The 19,851-nt window shown below is 44.4% G+C and overlaps 1 protein-coding gene across 1 annotated transcript; it reads left to right on the top strand.

The window, feature by feature from the left end:
* Window positions 1–616: 616 nt before the first annotated feature.
* Window positions 617–19,125, top strand: LOC101162943 (LIM domain kinase 1). Its single transcript, XM_011483260.3, has 15 exons — window positions 617–928; window positions 12,267–12,405; window positions 13,186–13,295; window positions 13,389–13,550; window positions 14,907–15,012; window positions 15,088–15,350; window positions 15,417–15,606; window positions 15,691–15,777; window positions 15,855–15,986; window positions 16,065–16,124; window positions 16,196–16,261; window positions 16,445–16,631; window positions 16,706–16,761; window positions 17,232–17,389; window positions 17,632–19,125. Exons 1-15 carry the CDS (start codon window positions 885–887, stop codon window positions 18,191–18,193), a joined length of 2,322 nt encoding a protein of 773 aa, XP_011481562.1. The 5' UTR covers window positions 617–884; the 3' UTR covers window positions 18,194–19,125.
* Window positions 19,126–19,851: the final 726 nt, after the last annotated feature.

Raw genomic sequence — 19,851 nt, 5'->3', positions numbered from 1 at the left:
TCAAATGCTCCTGATTTACAACAATTTGAATTACGGAATACGCAGAAATGCAATTTTTACCTAATATGACTTCTCCATCATCACAAAAACATGTTAAAAATATTATTCTGCACACACCAATACTTTACACTGCTCTCCTTAATAATGGATCAAAATGTGCCATGTCATTGCAAAATAATACTAAAAAAATGACAGGAAATGTACTTTCCTATGCCCATGACAAGTTGTCAGGGTCACTTTTACATGCGAACTCTGATGCTGCAAAGTTTATTCTGACCCGTATCAATGGTTTTGTTCTAAGTCTAAGCTGCTCCCACCCTCTTGCGCTTTGACCAAATTCTCCTTCTTTGTTCTTTGTGTTTGATGAATGGAGCTTTAGCGTGGGATCTGGACAGTGCAGTAACTGGAGCATTTATAAAGAGATTATGCCTAATGGGAACATGGGCTGATTTCAAAACACACAAACTCCTGTGTCCAGAAAAAAAAAGATACTAATCACCTCAAGATTCATCTGTGCTCACATAGTGCAATGAGGCAAGTTTAGCTCTTTTCTATTTGGAGCTGATAGCTGTAACTTAATCTTTAAGAGGTAGTGGAAGGAGCATGAGTGTTTCTGTGTGTGTGTGGTGGGGGGTCTATACCGGAGGGAAATTGGCCAGCTGGTGGTCAGAGGGTCAAAATGTTTTTCTTATTCAACCACACTGCAATGTAAAGAGAACTCATGCACAGGAAGCCTTGAAACGCATGGAGGGAGTGAGCAGCAAACTAAAAAGACCACGCCTGCCATTGCTCGCAGCTGAGTGCACGTATGATCTGCTCATGACTGCATGCAGCACTTCCTCGCCTAACTGGGTGGACTGCGTCTTGACTTCTGGAGGGGCAGAATGTCACGACGGGATCAGAGATTTAGGAAAGGAGTCAAAGGGTGGTAAGAAAACTTCCAGGTTTCTTTTTACCGTTTGAGAATGACAGCAAGAAGAAAGGGAACTATGAAAGAGTGAGAGAAAAATAGCACAAGTGAACTGCAGCACAAATGCATGTATACTTCCTCAAACAGAACTGTTTCATGCAGCAAAGTTAAGTCGCTTGTGCATGAACACGTATTGCATCTTAGAATGTAAAAATCCTTTCTGGAGGTATGAAAAGAAGAGTGTTTGTTGTGTACGAAAGATGCTCTCATAAGATTTTTTTTTGTTGTTCAACCCCATCAGCAATCCTCTTCACTCATTCATCTGTGGTTAAATGCTTATTTATACTTGTATTAAATGTAACTAAAACTATCAACCTAAAACAGCAAATGCAGCATTTCTTTCTTTACATATTTCTATTCATAGTGGTTTTAAGGAAGTTTATCAGGCACAAACAACTCAGAGGAAACAAGACTTTGAGAATACGTCATCTGATTTTTAACAGCTGTTATGCACTGAAGTCTTAACAAAGTCACGTATTTGTTTTGAAATGAGTTCACAAAGATACTCGGGAACAAAGAAATGGTTTTGAATGGCTTGACTTGAGATGATCACATTTTAGGTGGAGCATTAGGGAAATATGAGATGAGTGGCAGGATTTCAATGGACTTGCTGTGTCAGGATCGAATCCAAGGATTTCTTGCAAACAGATGTTCAAGAGGAATTGCAGATGTGGAGCTGGAAGATTTGACATCCGTGGCTCACAGCACAATAACAGAGACAAAAATAAACCTACAGCTGCACACGGTTTTTTTGCAACCTCCCCTCCCCTTTTAATTACAAGTAAAAGACCATCAAGAAAGCAAATAATTTAACTATTTTATAAAAAGTGGCCTGTAATCTGCATTTTCTGCTTTGAAAATTAAAAAAAGTATTTTTGTCCCTGCACAGAAAACGGAAATAAACATTTCTTTGTCAAAACACAAAAAGTAGGATGTGGTTGCCAAGACACATGTAGCAATGACATGGGCGGTCTAAATATTAGAAAAAAATATTTTACATCAACTCTTGAATAGATCTAATAGTCAAGAAAAACTTTAGAAAACTAGTGCAGAAAACTGGGATTACTAAATAAAATCCCATCCCTTTTCTGTGTAGTGAGAGACATTTCTTGAAGTAATTTCTTTTAAAAATTTACCTCTCAAAAGTACTTTTTTAAATGCTTTTTACTTCTACTCAGAGTAAAGCAATGACGAAATCTTAATACTCTCACTCAATTGTATTTGTCCAATTACTTTGTGTTTACTTTTTACATCAGTGAAAGTTGTAATCTTTGAGTTTTTACTCAGCATATTGACATTTTTTTATTTTTACTGAAAATATGGCGTTTCATCGCTGCCAAGAAGTGAAAGGGCGTAAAGACAACTGAGCGGGCGTATTTAGGAACTGAGCGAGGAACCTTACAACCACGCAGGCACAATTCTAACCGAGCGAGCCCGTATTTTAAAACTGCACGTGTCATGATTTCACAAGGATGAGGAACCCAGATGCTGCAACCCAGAAGGAAGACAGGTAAGTGGAGGATGAGAATGGATTTATTGTTTGCTCCAGATGTGAAGATGGCTGGTTTGAGGAGTGTCCAGGTTAGACGTGGCTGTGGCGTGGCTGGAGGGACTTGAAGCGGTTAGCGGCTGCCGAGAGTTTCCGTGCTCCTGAGGTGTAGAATGAAAGGTCCGTGCTGCCGTCACTCGTGAGCGGTAGGATCCTGAGACAGGGAGCAAAGAATTAGTTAGAGCCAGAGACTTGGAACAAAGCTGTAACGAGGCTAGAACCAGAGCAGTCACCATAAGGGGTAACAAACTGGCGTCGAGTAGTGGCGTTGATCTCCTTTTGAATCCACAGAAGATGATGAGGAGAGTGATGGCAATCAGGAACATTAGGGCAGAGCTGGAGGGGGGAGGAGACCGCCAGGCACCGTGACAGTACCCCCCCCTCAACGACCGCCTCCAGGCGGTCCGGGACGCCGATCCGGGTGGGCACGGAAAAAGTCAGCAAGGAGGGCACGGTCCAGGATCAGGGAACGGGAGACCCAAGAGCGTTCCTCCGGACCGTAACCCTCCCAATCCACGAGGAACTGGTGGCCGCGACCCCGGCGGCGGACATCCAAAATCCGACTGACCGTATAAGCCGGGGCACCATCGATGAGCCGGGCGGGTGGAGGGGAGGCGGATGGCGGGCAAAGCGCGCTGTCAACGACAGGCTTGACCTGAGAGACATGAAAGGTGGGATGGACTTTGAGAGCCGCTGGGAGGCGGAGGCGGACACAGGTGGGATTGATGACCTTTTCCACAGTATAGGGACCGATGAAGCGGGGGGCGAGCTTGCGGGAGGTGGCCTGAAGAGGAATATTACGGGATGACAACCAGACTTTCTGACCAGGGTGATATGTAGGACCCACCACACGATGACGGTTGGCCGTACGGCGATTGGTCTCCTTAGTCTGGAGCAGAGCAGCCTTGGTCTGATGCCAGATGCTCTGGCATCGGCGGAGATGGTCCTGAACAGAGGGGACAGCGAGGTCTAACTCGTGGGAAGGAAACAGCGGAGGCGGGAACCCCAGAGCAGCCTCGAACGGGGACAGGCCTGTGGCAGAAGAGGGGTGAGTGTTGTGCGCATATTCGGCCCAAACCAGATACCTGGACCAGTCAGAGGAGTTCCGGTCGGCGAGACAACGCAGTGATGTTTCGAGCTCCTGGTTAGCTCTTTCAGCTTGGCCGTTAGATTGGGGATGATAGCCTGAGGACAGGCTGACTGTGGCCCCCAAGGCCCCACAGAAAGCCTTCCAAACCTGGGAGACAAACTGGGGGCCCCGATCCGAGACAATGTCCACAGGAATACCATGGTGACGGAATACATGCTGGACCAGGATCTCCGTGGTTTCGGTGGCCGTGGGCAACTGTGGGAGCGGGATGAAAAGGACAAATTTAGAGAAGCGGTCTATGACGGTGAGGACGACCGTGTTTCCCTGAGAAGGAGGGAGACCGGTTACAAAGTCCAGGGCAATGTGGGACCAAGGACGCCCGGGAGTGGACAGCGGATGGAGGAGACCAGACGGTGGTGAGTTGGAGGTCTTGGAGCGGGCGCAGGTGGTACAGGCAGCCACATACTCCTTAACGTCCTTAGTCATGGAGGGCCAGAAAAAACGCCGACGGAGGAGGCAGAGAGTCCTGGTGACCCCGCCGTGACAGGCAAGACGTGAGGCGTGGGCCCACGTGATGACGTCGGACCTGAGAGATCGGGGTACATAAAGTGTTCCGTCAGGAGGTTCTGGGTGATTGGGTTCCTCACCTTGAGCTTGCATCACTTTATTCTCAATGTCCCAGGTAACGTTTCCAACGATGCAGGTGGAGGGAATGATGGGGTTCGTGGTGCCGTCCTGGTCATCAGAGGAGCAGTACTTCCGTGAGAGGGCGTCGGGCTTAATATTGCGGCTTCCTGGTCTGTAGGTTATGGTGAAATTGAAACGGTCAAAGAACAGGCACCAGCGGGCTTGACGGGAATTCAGTCTCTTGGCGGAGCGAAGATATGAAAGGTTCCTGTGATCAGTCCAGACAATAAATGGATGAACCGCACCCTCCAGCCAGTGTCGCCATTCTTCCAATGCTAATTTAATAGCGAGAAGTTCACGGTTGCCCACATCATAGTTGCGCTCAGCAGGGGTCAGTTTCTTAGAAAAGAAAGCGCAGGGCTTCAATTTGTTGGAGGACTCTTCCCGCTGAGATAATACTGCCCCGACGCCTGAGTCGGAGGCGTCAACCTCGACCACGAATTGTCTAGCTGGGTCGGGTTGTATTAGTATGGGGGCTGTAACGAAGAGGTTCTTGAGAGTGTCAAAAGCTTCTTGGGCATCCGAGTTCCATTGGTAGGCCCGAACAGTGGAAGTGAGTCGCGTGAGGGGAGCCGCGATGGAGCTGTAATTTCTAATAAACCGCCTATAGAAATTAGCGAACCCTAAAAATTGCTGAAGTTTCTTACGCGTGGTAGGGGGTTCCCACTTGGAGACAGCCTCGATTTTAGCGGGGTCGGGTCGAATGCTACCTGCCTCGAAGATGTACCCTAAGAAGGGGACGACGGTGGAATGAAACAGACATTTTTCGGCTTTGACAAAAAGCTGATTTTCAGACAATCGTTGGAGTACCTGACGAACGTGGTTTCTGTGCTGATCAGGATGTTTAGAGTAGATCAGTATGTCGTCAAGGTAGACAAAAACGAAGCGGTCGATAAAGTCCCGTAGAACGTCGTTTATGAGGCGCTGGAACACGGCAGGAGCGTTTGTTAACCCGAATGGCATGACGAGATACTCATAATGACCGAGAGGAGTTTTGAAAGCGGTTTTCCATTCATCACCCTCCTTGACCCGTACGAGATGATAAGCATTTCGTAGGTCAAGCTTGGAAAAGATACGGGCCTCCTGAATCGAGTCAAAGACAGAGCTGATGAGCGGAAGGGAATACTTGTCTTTTACCGTGATCTGATTTAGTTCTCGATAATCTACGCACGGTCGGAGGGTTTTGTCCTTCTTCTCGACAAAAAAAAACCCTGCACCGACAGGGGAGGAAGAAGGACGAATGTGCCCCGAGGAAAGTGCCTCTTGAATGTAAACCTCCATAGCGGCTTTCTCGGGGCCAGAGAGATTGAACAGCCTACTTTTAGGGAGAGGAGCGCCGTCCAATAAAGTGATTGAACAGTCGTAAGGCCGGTGGGGAGGTAAGGCACCAGCCTTAACTTTGCTGAAAACGGTGTGAAGATCGTGGTAGCAACTAGGCACGTTAGACAGATCGATCTCCTCAGGAGATTTAACGGAGGCAGAATTAGCGGGTGGAACAGCGGATTGCAAACAGTTAGCGAGGCAGAACTCGCTCCAACCAATAATACGACGATGGACCCAATCAAATTGCGGGTTGTGGTGACGAAGCCAAGAGTACCCCAGAATAATGGGGTTCTGGGGGGTTTGAGTTACGAAGAACCGGGCGAATTCTCTATGATTACCAGAAGTAATTAATAACACCGGTTCCGTACGGTGAGTAATCACCGAAAGGTGTTGACCCCCCAACCCAGCGGCTCTAATAGGGGAAGGAAGGGACTCTGTAGGCAGGGACAGGCGAGTAACTAGGCTGTGATCTATAAGATTCTGTTCAGCGCCGGAGTCAAAGCGTGGAGATCCAAAGTCTCAGAAACATGACTTAACTTGACAGGAATGCGGAGAAAATCTTTAGAAGATGACAAGACTTGACCCGCCCGCGGCCTGTCCTCTAGCGGGGGGTTTTGGAGTTTAAACGCAGGCTACATTGGTGTACCTGGTGTCCTGGTTTTCCGCAGTAAAAGCATGCCCCTTCGATCCGGCGTCGCTGCCTCTCCTCTGCGGAAAGCTTGGAGTGTCCAATCTGCATGGGCTCGTCGGTCTGACTGCGAGAGGTTTCAGACTGGGTTATAGGAGAAATGTGTGCCGCCGTACCTTGTGGTGGATTAGCAGGACTTCTGCGTGGAGGCTGAGGTCTTTCATGCTGTCGTTCACGTAAGCGGGTGTCCGAACGGAGAGCCGCCGTGACGAGCTCCTCAAAAGAGTGGGTTTCTGGTTGCGAACACAGGTGGTCCTTAATGACTTCATTTAAAGACTGATAGAAGACCCCTCTCAATGCTGGATCCGTCCAGCCGGCTTCCACCGCCAGGATTCTGAAGTCTATGACGTGGTCGCTCACTGAGCGACTTCGCTGCTTAAGAGCCAGAAGCTTTCGTGAGGCTTCCTCCCGCTTACGGGGTTGGTCAAAAACCAGCCTGAATTCATTAATGAAGTGCTCGTACGATAGGTGGGTGACAGGATTGGCGGCCAGGAAAGCCTGAGCCCACTGCAGCGCTTTATTGCGGAGTGAGTTTATGATCAGGGTAATCTTGCTGAGGTCGGAGTCATAATACCTCGGGGCTTGCTGGAACAGGAGACTACATTGCAGCAGGAACCCTCCACAAGCTTCGACGTCGCCGAAGAATGGTTCCGGCTGCAGTCGGTAGTTTTCAGGTGACGGACCGGAAGCGGAAACTGCGGCGATGCTGGAAGCGGGAGGTGATGGTGCGGGGGTAGCCCCCTGGACAGTTAAATTCATCAAAGTTTGCGTTAGACCATCCAGGCGCCGAAAAAGTTCCTGTTGGGCAGAGGATACTTGCGACAGAGCGTCGGCTTGGCGGCCCAGGGCGATGCCTTGCTGGCTGACGGCAAAACGAAGTCCCTCTGGATCAGCTGGGTCCGGAAGTTGGCCAGTTTGTTCTGTCATGATTTCACAAGGATGAGGAACCCAGATGCTGCAACCCAGAAGGAAGACAGGTAAGTGGAGGATGAGAATGGATTTATTGTTTGCTCCAGATGTGAAGATGGCTGGTTTGAGGAGTGTCCAGGTTAGACGTGGCTGTGGCGTGGCTGGAGGGACTTGAAACGGTTAGCGGCTGCCGAGAGTTTCCGTGCTCCTGAGGCATAGAATGGAAGGTCCGTGCTGCCGTCACTCGTGAGCGGTAGGATCCTGAGACAGGGAGCAAAGAATTAGTTAGAGCCAGAGACTTGGAACAAAGCTGTAACGAGGCTAGAACCAGAGCAGTCACCATAAGGGGTAACAAACTGGCGTCGAGTAGTGGCGTTGATCTCCTTTTGAATCCACAGAAGATGATGAGGAGAGTGATGGCAGCTGGTGGCAATCAGGAACATTAGGGCAGAGCTGGAGGGGGGAGGAGACCGCCAGGCACCGTGACAGCACGCCTGCAATCCTAACTGAGGGGCGATCTTGCCTGGTCAATTCCCCTTTGCGTGCTCACCTGGATTTTTGCACAGTGTTAAGGGGGCGTTTTTGTCAGTTGGGGGCCGGTGTTCAGGGGTGTGTTGTCACTCAGATCAACTCAGATTTGCTGGTCAAATTCGGTGAGGCAGCAGGGCGGGACTTTCATTTATCAGAGCAGGGGTGGTAAACAGGCGGCTCTTGAGCTGCATGCGGCTCTCTGCCTTTTATCATAGTTTCTATATACAGTATTTTCACAACCATGAGGCGAGAATAAAAGTCTTACATTGTCTCCAAAATGTACAGAGCGGCCCTAATGTCTTATTGTGTGACTTCGGTAAAGAGGACCTAGGAGAGAACAGCATGAGAACGGTTTGGAGAGAGGTGGGGATGTGAAATAAGACCCCTCGCCCCCAGTGCAAAGGTGCAGATATGTGCATAATGCAGAACAATTTCGCTTTTGAAACCCTGAAAATGCGTAGAGACACGACTATGAAGCACAGTTTAAACTGCAATCTATCAGCTAAGCGGATTAACATGGGAATCAAGCAGCAGCAGTTCGGTCCCTCGGCAGCCGGCTCGCTGCATGTCTGCATTCACAGCTTGAAGCGAACAATTCTGATTAAAAGGCAAAAAGCAATCTTTTTTCTTTTGAAATGCATTTGTAGTTCACTCTCTGTGTTAATACAAATTTTTTAAAATACTTGCTGACACATTTGAATGTTCAGAAGAGTTATTAAGGCTGGAAGTCCGAATCTGTGAATATCTTTCTAACTTTACCAAAAACTTAGATGCCAGAGAATTTAAAATAATAAATCCATGGTTCACAAGTGAGGACGCTGGTAAAACCAACTCCGACAAGACAAGAAGACGCAGCAGCAGCTGAGTTTCCACGGATACAAGGCGAGGTTGCCTGTGTGGGAAGATCGACTCGAGCGCAGCAACTTCCAGCAGATGACAATGAAAAGCTGTCCATACTCCGCTCCTTTTACTGGGAGGCAGCGCCGGGCGAGCTACGCCACACTTTTGGACTTTAGGACTAAAGCTGGGGCTGACGTGTCTGCTTGCACTGTTCTTTAGAGCAGCACAGCAACAAAACAGACTCTGACGATGATGGAAGGGAAGCTGGCGTGTTTGATGTTCATTTCAGATACAGAAGATGAGGACTTTGATTCATTTTTGGATGCTGATTGATGACTGAAAAAAAAAAAATGAACCACAACCAACTCAGTTTTGCGCTCGCTGCCTTTTTAAAACACACACCAGCATGCATGTTTTACCGGTATGATTTAATGTTAAATACAGAAAAAAACATCCATTACTGAAACGGCGCAGTTTAATCCAGTGCTGTTGTATTGTAAGGAGAGGAGTGTGTTTTGGGAAATAATATGGCTTTAATTGTGTGTGTGTGTGTGTGTGTGTGTGTGTGTGTGTGTGTGTGTGTGTGTGTGTGTGTGTGTGTATATGTCTGGCAGGTCAGTGCGTGGTGTGGCTCTTTGACTATCACAGTTAAAAATGTCGGCTTTTTGTGTCAAACTTGTTCGCCCCCCCTGTTTGTGCTAGAGACTTTAATAGAAAAAAACTGCGGATGTAACAAGGATTAAAACGTTAACTAACGACCCAAGACCAAGGTAAGAAAGTGCAGCAGGTTTTTCTGTGCTGTAAGTTTTTCTCATGTGAAAATCACTGCATCCGTTACCATTTTAATCCACGTTACAGCCGCCGTTTCTTTTCTATTAAAGCCTCTAAAAATGAAAGTCCCGCCCCACTGCATCGCCGGATTTGACCAGCAAATTTTGGCCAATCAGATCGATCAGAAAGGTTTCTTCCCCCAAGTGACAAACACACCCCTGAACACCGCCCCCCCAAGTGACAGAAACGCCCCCTTAACACTGCGCACAAATCCAGGTGAGCACGCAAAGGGGAATTGACCGTGCAAGTTTTGCAGTTTTAAAATGCAGGGTCGCCCGGTTAGAATTGCGCCTGCGCGGTTGTAAGGTTCCTCACTCAGTTCCTGAATACGCCCGCTCAGTTGTCTTTACGCCCTTTCACTTTATGGCAGCGATGAAACGCCATGAAAAGCCCATCGAGACAACTGTTGTTGTGATTTTGGGCTATGCAAATAAAATTGAATTGAATTGAATTGAAATTGATCATGAAAACACCAGAATTTGAACTTTTTATCTTTCTGACCAAACAGGTTTAGAAAAATGAATATGTTCCCCATCAAATTTTCACTTGCTTGAGAAATTTTCCACCAGTTACTTTTTTTAGTCTATCTTGAGTCAGTACTTGAACCAAATCATTTTTACACTGACCAAAAATATAAACACCACACTATTTTTATTGCTCCCATTTTTTATGGTATGAACTCAAAGATGTGAAACATTTTCCACATACACCAAATAACCAGTTCTCTGAAATATTGTTCACAAATCTGTCTAAATCTGTGATGGTGAGCACTTCTCCTTTGCCAAGACAATCCATCCCACCTCGCAGGTGTGCCATATCAAGATGCTGATTAGACAGCATGATTATTGCACAGGTGTGCCTTAGACTGGCCACAAGAAAAGGCCACTCTGAAATCTTTGTTTTGTTTTGTTTTATTGAGGGGGTCAGGGGACTCAGACAACCAGTCAGTATATCTGGTGTGACCACCATTTGCCTCATGAAGTGCGACACATCTCCTTCGCATAGAGTTGATCAGGTTGTCGATTGTGGCCTGTGGAATGTTGGTCCACTCTTCTTCAATGGCTGTGCAAAGTTGCTGGATATTGGCAGGAACTGGAACACGCTGTTGTATACGCCGATCCAGAGCATCCCAAACATGCTCAATGGGTGACATGTCCGGTGAGTATGCTGGCCATGCAAGAACTGGGATGTTTTCAGCTTCCAACAATTGTGTACAGATCCTTGCAACATGGGGCCGTGCATTATCATGCTGCAACATGAGGTGATGTTGTTCGATGTACGGCACAACAATAAGCCCCAGGATCTCGTCACGGTATCTCTGTGCATTCAAAATGCCATCAATAAAATGCACCTGTGTTCTTTGCCCATAACATACGCCTGCCCATACCATAACCCCACCACCACCATGGGCTACTCGATCCACAACATTGACATCAGAAAACCGTTCACCCACACGACTCCACACACGCTGTCTGCCATCTGCCCTGAACAGTGTAAACCGGGATTCATCCGTGAAGAGAACACCTCTCCAACGTGCCAGACACCATCGCATGTGAGCATTTGCCCACTCAAGTCGGTTACGACGACGAACTGGAGTGAGGTCGAGACCTCGATCAGGACGACGAGCATGCAGATGAGCGTCCCTGAGACGGTTTCTGACAGTTTGTGCAGAAATTCTGTGGTTATGCAGACCGATTGTTTCAGCAGCTGTCAGAGTGGCTGGTCTCAGACGATCTTGGAGGTGGACATGCTGGATGTGGAGGTCTTGGGCTGGTGTGGTTACACATGGTCTGCGGTTGTGAGGCCGGTTGGATGTGCTGCCAACTTCTCGGAAACACCTTTGAAGACGGCTTATGGTGGAGAAATGGACATTCAATTCACTAGTAACAGTTCTGGTGGACATTCCTGCTATCAGTATACCAATTGCATGCTCCCTCAAAACTAAGGCACACCTGTGCAATAATCATGCTGTCTAATCAGCATCTTGATACCGCACACCTGCGATGTGGGATGGATTGTCTTGATAAAGGAGAAGTGCTCACTATCACAGATTTAGACAGATTTTTGAACAATATTTCAGAGAAATGGGTATTTTGTGTATGTGGAAAATGTTTCACATCTTTGAGTTCATACCATAAAAAATGGGAGCAATAACAAAAGTGTTGCATTTATATTTTTGATCAGTGTAATTCTACTGTACCATTTTTAATTAGCATCACTCCTACTTGAGTTTAATGCTTGGCTTCTCCACACACGTCTGGGTAAAAAACAACCTTTTATTGATGGGAAGATAGTGTGACATTTACAGTCAAGGCTGAGAGAGAGGAAACAGGGATCAGAAGTTACTCCAGGAAGTTTACTCCCACTATGAGCGCAGTGAGATAAGGAAACTCTTTTTTTTCTCTTTTTACTTAACCCTTGTGCTATCCTAGGCACTTTAACTTTGGGAGTTGGGTCATCTAGACCCACTAGACATTGCTCTGAACCTTTTTTCTTCAATGATTTGTGATCTTCACTGGTGTCCATGGATTACATGACATCTTTCCACCTTTATCCACCTTTGTCATGGTAGGGAGAACACGTCAATGCGAGGGTGGGGTCATATAAGATAGCACAAGGGTTAAGATGTCAAGGAAATTTACTGTTTAATAAAAAAGACAAAAATGAAAGAAACTGAGTTTACAGCCACATCTCACAGCTCCAACAAATGCAGGCTCATTGCAAATTAACATTACTTATCAGTTTGGGGATTTAAGCTGGTTTACAAAGCCATGAGGTCACCCTCATCCAACTCTGCTCTTGTCATCCCATTTTCCACTATCCTCCCACTGCTTTCCTATTACTGTAGGTGCTGTGAGTGTGACTGCATCCTGTCTCACTGGTACTATGAAAGGGAGGGTCAACTCTTCTGCAAGAAACACTACTGGTCCCGCTTTGGAGAACACTGCCACGGCTGCAAGGAGACCATCTTGACAGGACTCATCATGGTAATCTGACAAAAAAGTAAAAGATACACAAGTTAAAAGGAATAGCCACACATAAATTTGCTTTAATAGTGCAAAATGTGTGCAGATATCCAGGTTAAATAACTCTAAGACATGAAAATTACACAAAAAATAAGGTGTAAAATCAAAGTTGCTGCTAATGCAAACGTGTAAAAGGGCCCCATAGTAAAAAGCATTATCAGGAACTGGTGGTGTCAGACCTTATATGCAGGAGGCTAGGCTTGATGGCAGAAAATAAAACATTTAATAAATTTACATGACAAAACCATTGGTGCACCATAAAAGTGACAAAGCAGAGCAGATGTCCTGACAAGGAAGAACTAAAAACCAGACACTTAATTACACTGAGGTTAAATAACTGAAATGAAGACAGCTGTGAATTGGGACAAACCTGAAACTGCTGTGACTGACAAAGGGCCAATTCAAAACAGAACATGACCAAAAACCCTGGCAAAACTGACAAAAACCAAACCCAAGTTTGCAATCCTAACAAGCTTCACAATACAAAATGGCAAACTCAGCATGCTAAGCCATGTTTGTGTGCGTTCAAAGCTTTCCTGTCTCCTGGTTTCCTCTCGATATGCTTCTTTGCTTTTGACTCATCCTGGAGGATATCCTCTGAAAACATCCTTTATGCACAAGTGAGCCCATGGAGCTGTTCGGGTTAAGACCTGCTCCAATTCCTTAGTCTGACGAAAATAACCCTTCTGTATTCTGGGCTCCTACAGTTGTTTTGACTAAACTACTATTCTGTGTTACAAGGTTGCTGGAGAACAAAAGTACCATCCTGAGTGTTTCACCTGCGTAAACTGTGAAATGGTCATTGGAGATGGAGACACGTACACGCTTATTGAACGATCCAAACTGTACTGGTAAAAATAAAAATAGAGAAATATATAGAAACAATGATAAATACTGGTCATTTTCTATTGTTCTCCTTTGTCAATTTTGTTCTTTCCATGTAGTGGCCACTGCTTCTGTCAGGGTGTGGTAACAGATGGGAGGTCAATTCTTACCAAGAGGCCCCACATGGTGGCGCTGGTCACTCTCCCTCCCCATGGAAGGAAAGGCCTGACTTTTGCAGTTGACTTGAATCAAGACACAGGACCTCTCATCACAGTAACACAGTGAGTGTCTGCAGGGGGGCCTTTCAACCAGCAAAAACTCAAATCTGAACACTTTGAATTGATCATAGTAGTAGGTTTAGGGGCTGTCATTTGGACTTGGTTTTTAAAGTTAGAAGACGTTTCACCTCTTTTCCAAAAGGCTTTGTCAATTCTGTCAAACTTTAAAAACTAAGTCCAGATGACAACCTTTAAACCTACTACTAAGATGGAATAAACCTGGATGAATGAGAGTCTTCATCGACACTTTGAATTGACTTATTAAAATGCTCAAAACACAACAAACCAAAAAAGTAACATTAAACAAACATGTAACCGACTCTAAATTCCCTCTCCAATCATTTTTGAGCTGTTTTTAAAAGCGTTCCCACTGTTCTTCTAATTATGGTTATGTCGTTTTTCGCCTAAATCAAACTACCTGTGCCGTTTTCAAGGACATAGTTTCTGCAGAGCAGCAGTTCATTAGAAAGTAAGAAGTAAGCCCGTCCCTACTTCTCATCATCCCTCTGTTTACACACTCTCCCGCTAGCTTAAAGCCCCTTACAACCCCAACTGAACATTAGCAGTGCAACAGAAATGGTGAGCAACATTGTAGCTGTCCAGCCGTTCAGTTTTGACCCAGATGCCAGCTCAGACAAGCAAACAAAGACGTACATAGATCTAATCGTCTATAAGTGGCATCAGAATAGAGCAGAGCAGCCGTTGACTGTAGCCCCTACATCACTGCTACAGGCTTTTTCCAAAGCCATATTTTCATCTGGTACTGATTCACAATGATTTAAACAAAAAAATACCCAGACATTTTTGTTCTTTATACACGTCCTCCATGAGAAGAAGGCCACAAGAACACGTTAAAAATAACTAAAACAGGATTTTCATTAGAGTGGGTCATTAAAACACAATGAACTAACAATTCACATTTTACTGAGAAATAATCAGTTTTAAGACAACATACACTACCAACTAAAATTGTTTTTTTTCCAACTCAAGGTGGTAAAGTCCAGGTAATATATTAAAATGGTCTAAAAGGCAGCTGTGAAGTCCCAGAAGTTTAAAAAATGGATAGATAAGGTTACCTTGCAATGAAAAAGTAAATACACTTACTACTCCAAAAGTAGCAAAAGTAAGTGTAAGTAAGTGTTTCCTTTCAATGGAAAATGAAACTAATTAAAGATTTAAAGCTGCTTTAGTGCAATAGAAGTTTGATTGGTTCACGTACCAGTGGAAGTCATAAAATCTTCCTTTACTCTTTTTTTGTTTGTTTGTTTTCAAACGTCACTGAAATCTTAGGATTGAGGCTGTTGGATGCGAAATGAAAGCTGACTTTCTGTTCTGTTGGCCTCCACCCCTCTGCTTCAGGTTAGACTCAACTGTCCTCAGTCCTGACCTGTTGTCTTCAGTTCAAGAAGGTGACAAAGTCCTGGAAGTCAACGGCATTCCCGTCCAGAATGTTTCTCCAGATGAGGTACCAAAAGCTCCCAGAAACAATGACATTAAATCAAAACAGTCCTTGTTTTTAGTTTCATCTTTTTGCCTCTAGATAAACCGAGTGATTCAAGACACAAACAGACCTCTGCAGCTGACCATTGAACATAATCCACCACCTTATCATGATGACCTTCAACCAGGCATTCCTGCAGAAAACATGAGCTCGCCTTCACCCCGCATCCAAGACAAGCTTTCTTCCAAGCTTCCCAGTCTGGAGGAAGAACCAACTCCTCATGAAGAAGCAGAGGAGCAGAAGACAAGACTCTCACCGCCTCAGCCACAAGGAGCCACAGGGATGCGATCCAGACTCATTCTGTGAGCACTATCACAAACTTTTTATAATTTCTCCTTCATTTCTTTCTAAGTCGTTCTCTGTTTCAGGCGCAGCTGCAGTATCGACAAGTGTCCACTGTCCCCCAGAGCTCTGTCCCTTTTATCTCAAAGGAAGGACATGGTTCGCTCTGAGTCTCTCAGAGTGGACCCCGGAGAACGGACGCATCGCATCTTCAGACCTTCAGACCTGATCCATGGAGAAGTGTTGGGCAAAGGCTGCTTTGGACAAGCTGTCAAGGTATTTAGACCTTTGAATTAAATCAATCAAAATATTTCCCCTATTAATGTCAATGGAGGGTGTGATAATCGTTTGGTTGTCAAGGTAACACATCAAGAAACGGGAGAGGTGATGGTGATGAAAGAGTTGATACGCTTTGATGAAGAGACACAGAGGACATTCCTGAAGGAGGTTAGGAGGCAGGGAATAAATACGACTGATTTAAAGATTTTTTAAAAGGTTGAATGACTTATTGGTGGTCTTCACAGGTGAAGGTGATGCGCTGCCTTCATCATCCCAATGTTCTCAAGTTCATTGGACTGTTTTATAAAGACAAGCGAATACACTTTGTCTCTGAATATATTCAGGGGGGAACACTCCGAGAAGCTATCACAAAAATGGTGAGTTCAAATGATCACTGGGACATGGGTGGTATTGGCGTCTGCAGACATAATGTGTTGGTTATTATCTTCTAATAGGACCAGGACTTTTCCTGGACTATAAGAGTTGGTTATGCCAAAGATATTGCAGCTGGAATGGTGAGTTATGTTACCAAACACATTAAAATACACTTGACTTGATCCCATTTAAATCTCTCATTTTTTTAAAGGCATATCTGCACTCCATGAATGTTATCCATCGAGATCTGAACTCGTTCAACTGTCTGGTCAGAGAGGTGAGCAAATCTACCATCTACTTGATTTGTCAAATATTTATCTCCCTTATTTAAAAATAAACCCCAAAGTGAACACATGCAATAAACTGCATTAAGGAAACTGGACTGGCTGGGAAAAAGGCCTAAAGGTTTGATTCTGCTGCTCATTTGGTCTCAAGAACTCTGCATATTTCTTTGGATTAGAATCATTCTGTGGTGGTAGCAGACTTTGGACTTGCCAGGCTGGTGATGGAGGAGAAGAATCAGAGCAGGACATCTTCTCTAGAACGACCTGCAAAGGGGAACCTTTCAGAGCTGCGGAGACCAGACCGACGAAAACGATACACAGTGGTGGGAAACCCTTACTGGATGGCCCCTGAGATGATCCACGGTGAGTGTGGGAGGTGTACAGCATCGAATTTAGCACTGAATTCTGGTATTTAAATAATGTTTCTTCCATTGCAGGGAAAAGCTATGATGAACGGGTGGACATATTTTCTTTTGGAATCATGATTTGTGAGGTAAAAGTGAAATAAAAGCATTGTTTAAATGACCCATTCCGAGGGAAAATTTGTTGTTTGTGGTTTTGCCCTGTTTTTGTGACATCTTTGTGATGATGGACGACAAATAGAAAGAAAATTAAAATTGCATTTCTGAGAAATTCTTTATTCAAATTGTTGTGAATGAGGAGCAGACGAAAAAAAGCTGTTAGAAAAAGCTTGTAATTATGACCTAGTGGCTACAATCGGTGAATCACAAGCTCGCAGCTCCACTCATTTCCAACGCTTTGTAGATGACTAGATCAATGGACGTCTTCGTTTTCCTTGTCTGAGAAAATAGATCAAAGGTTGATCAGAGTAGGACTTTGACATAGTCGTCACTCCATTTATACGCACACAAAGATGGAGATGCAGGTGAATTCCTGCAGTAAATCATTTTTATACTACTCAATGGAACGTTTATGAATAAACTACTCTTTTCCTTTTCTTAGATTATTGGTCGAGTGAGTGCCGATCCTGATTACCTTCCCCGAACGAATGACTTTGGACTCAATGTCCCAAGTTTCCTGCAGCAGTATTACCCTCCTGAGTGCCCCTCTGCCTTCCTGCCCCTGGCTGCTCTCTGCTGTGACATGGATGCTGATAAACGGTGGGACTGCTAGAAAATATAACAATTTTACATCAACCCGTGGAGGGCAAATAGTTTTCAGTAAACTTGAGAATCTATTTAAATCATTGAGGTAACATGACAACCAGATGATTTGCTACTAAACCTGGTTGAATCTCTCGGTTGTGATCTGCTCCTTTTGTGAGCATCAGATTGAAAAATGGGAAATGACCATCTTTGACAAGCGAGTAAACTGTCATTTCTGTGATCTCTTTGCTCTCTAGTCCCTCGTTTTCAAAGCTGGAGGAGTGGCTGGACAACGTAGTGATGCACCTGAACATCGGTCTGCCTTTGCTCTCTGAGTTAGAGCAGCTCTGTCGGGCCTTCTGGAAGGATTATGACCACCTAAACCTCACTCCAAACCAGGATGTGACTGAACATCAGAAACTTTGCTCACAGACGGAAGAACAAACCAACAGTGCTGAACATTGCACAGAAAATACAAACAATAACACAGAGTCTTACCTTTTAACTCTAAGCCAAAATTCAAATATCCCACTTGAAAGTCATTCAAATGGGAATCTGGAGAGACATAGTGATCTCAACAATGTGAGGAATGGATCAAAGGACTCAAATCTCTTGTCCCTAAAGATCACAGACTCAGGCCAGAGTGAGTGTGACACCTGTGAGACGATGAATAACTCCACAGCTACACCAGAATCTCAGCAGGAGTCCTCCGAGCCTCAGCAGGTCAAAGGCCACACCACTCTGAGTCGGTCAAGCAGGCCCAGAAGGGTGTGCAGAGTTCTGTGGGACAAGCCCCCAGAAGACACCTCTGTCCCCTGACTCCTCATCAAAAACCTTTAGTGAAGACTTTGTGCCTTTTTCAACAATTGGGAGTCCGTTATCAATCTGTGGGTGAATGCAGGAAAATCCTGCAGAATACGTCTAAAATGTGGCTAAGTAGAAAGAAATGATTGCGGCTTCATACTGCTTGTGGGAAAAAAAGAGCCTTTTGTTTCGTTTTTAGGTTTAATAAGAAAGATTTTAGCAAAAAGAGCCAAAACAGTTTGAAGACTTCAGTAGAGTATTTTAAGACTTTCCGTGTTTATTTTATTTATTTATTTATTAACAGCCTGTCCTCACGTCAAATTCAATCTGTCAAGTTTAGCAATTGCTCTCTAATTTCATCCATGCTTTAGACGGCTGTGAAATGCGTGTCTTGTTATTCCATCATCTGTGCTGCATTTATTAGAATGTGCTTGTGTACTTTTTGCCAGAAAATGTTGGAATTGATCCAACGCTGAGCTGTGAAACAGTTACTGAACTGTAAATGATACAATAGAGAGAAAACGGATGACTTGAGCCAGTTCATAGCAGAGTTTAGGGTGGAAAAGTTTCAAGGCAAATGACAAATTAAAGAAAAAAATCCAGGATGGATTTGAATATTGTCAACTTATTGACCAGTCTGACCTCAGATAATATTTGCAACTGTAATTATTGTCTGTTATATTTTGGTGTCTTTTTCGCTCTATGAAAGAAGGATCGTGAAAAGAAGCAAAAGTTGTATATGGTTTTTATTTACTAACAAATTATACCTAATTGATTGATGAAATCCTTGTTTTGTACCTTGCAGAGTATAAAGGCAGATCCTTTCACAATACAAAACGTTTATTTTCATATAAGAAGTCGAGGGGAACTTAAGGTCTCGATCAGGGCTGCAACTATTTGTCCTGTTGACAACATTTACAAAAAAAGTTTGACATAGATCTCAAGTATTGACGCTCCTCCTTTTCTTCTGTTATTGTTTGTGCAAACATTGTCTATGGCACATAGAATGTGAGCTATATCCTGCGTAACAGAAGAAGCAGCACAATAGGAGAACTAAAGCATAAAAGTAGCTCAAACGTCCTTTTTAGTGAATAATGACAGTCTGATAAAAGTTTAAGATATTCATTTCAAATTTCTAAGAGAAACATATACCTGCATTCATGATTTGGTTGGTTTAATTGTTGAGAAAGAACTAAAAGAAAAAAACCTGATCGCAAAATCCACATCCCAATGTTTTTGAGTACAAATACTAAATGCATACATTTAAGAAGGGTGTATGCAAAACAGAATTTTGGGGTTTTGTGGGAAAAAAATACTTTGAAGTTCCTGAATTTGGTATTTTTAGGGTCTAAATTAGTTACAATAAGTTATAATAAATTTATAGTTACTTATGACAGAGTATAAGTTGTTAACAAAGAATATAAATAGAACAATTTTGAAAATTGTTGTGACAGAGGGAACTTAAAGTTGGCACATTGTTTGCTTCAAATCCTGTAATTTATCAAAGCTGGCTATTTATGTATTCAAGGTCTCTGGTGTGTAAAACAGCATTAGTTTGTTTCAGCTCTGTGATGTCTGCTTTACATTTTGTTTGTGTAGAAGACTCTGGCGCACTCAGCAGCATCCTATAGTGGGTAGGGAAACGGCAACACCTTCCCTGCTGGATGGTCAAA

This window comes from Oryzias latipes, chromosome 14, assembly GCF_002234675.1.
Source record: "Oryzias latipes chromosome 14, ASM223467v1".
In the NCBI taxonomy this organism is placed as follows: Eukaryota; Metazoa; Chordata; class Actinopteri; order Beloniformes; family Adrianichthyidae; genus Oryzias; species Oryzias latipes.
This window is presented reverse-complemented; position numbering and strand designations above follow the sequence as displayed.

Bases quoted from the DNA above. Each gene is read 5' to 3' on its own strand.
- LOC101162943 (XM_011483260.3), top strand. From the start codon at position 885: ATGTCACGACGGGATCAGAGATTTAGGAAAGGAGTCAAAGGGTG. The intron at 12,406-13,185 runs GTAATCTGACAA...CTGTGTTACAAG, and splicing joins TCTTGACAGGACTCATCATG to GTTGCTGGAGAACAAAAGTA. The intron at 15,987-16,064 runs GTGAGTTCAAAT...ATCTTCTAATAG, and splicing joins GAGAAGCTATCACAAAAATG to GACCAGGACTTTTCCTGGAC.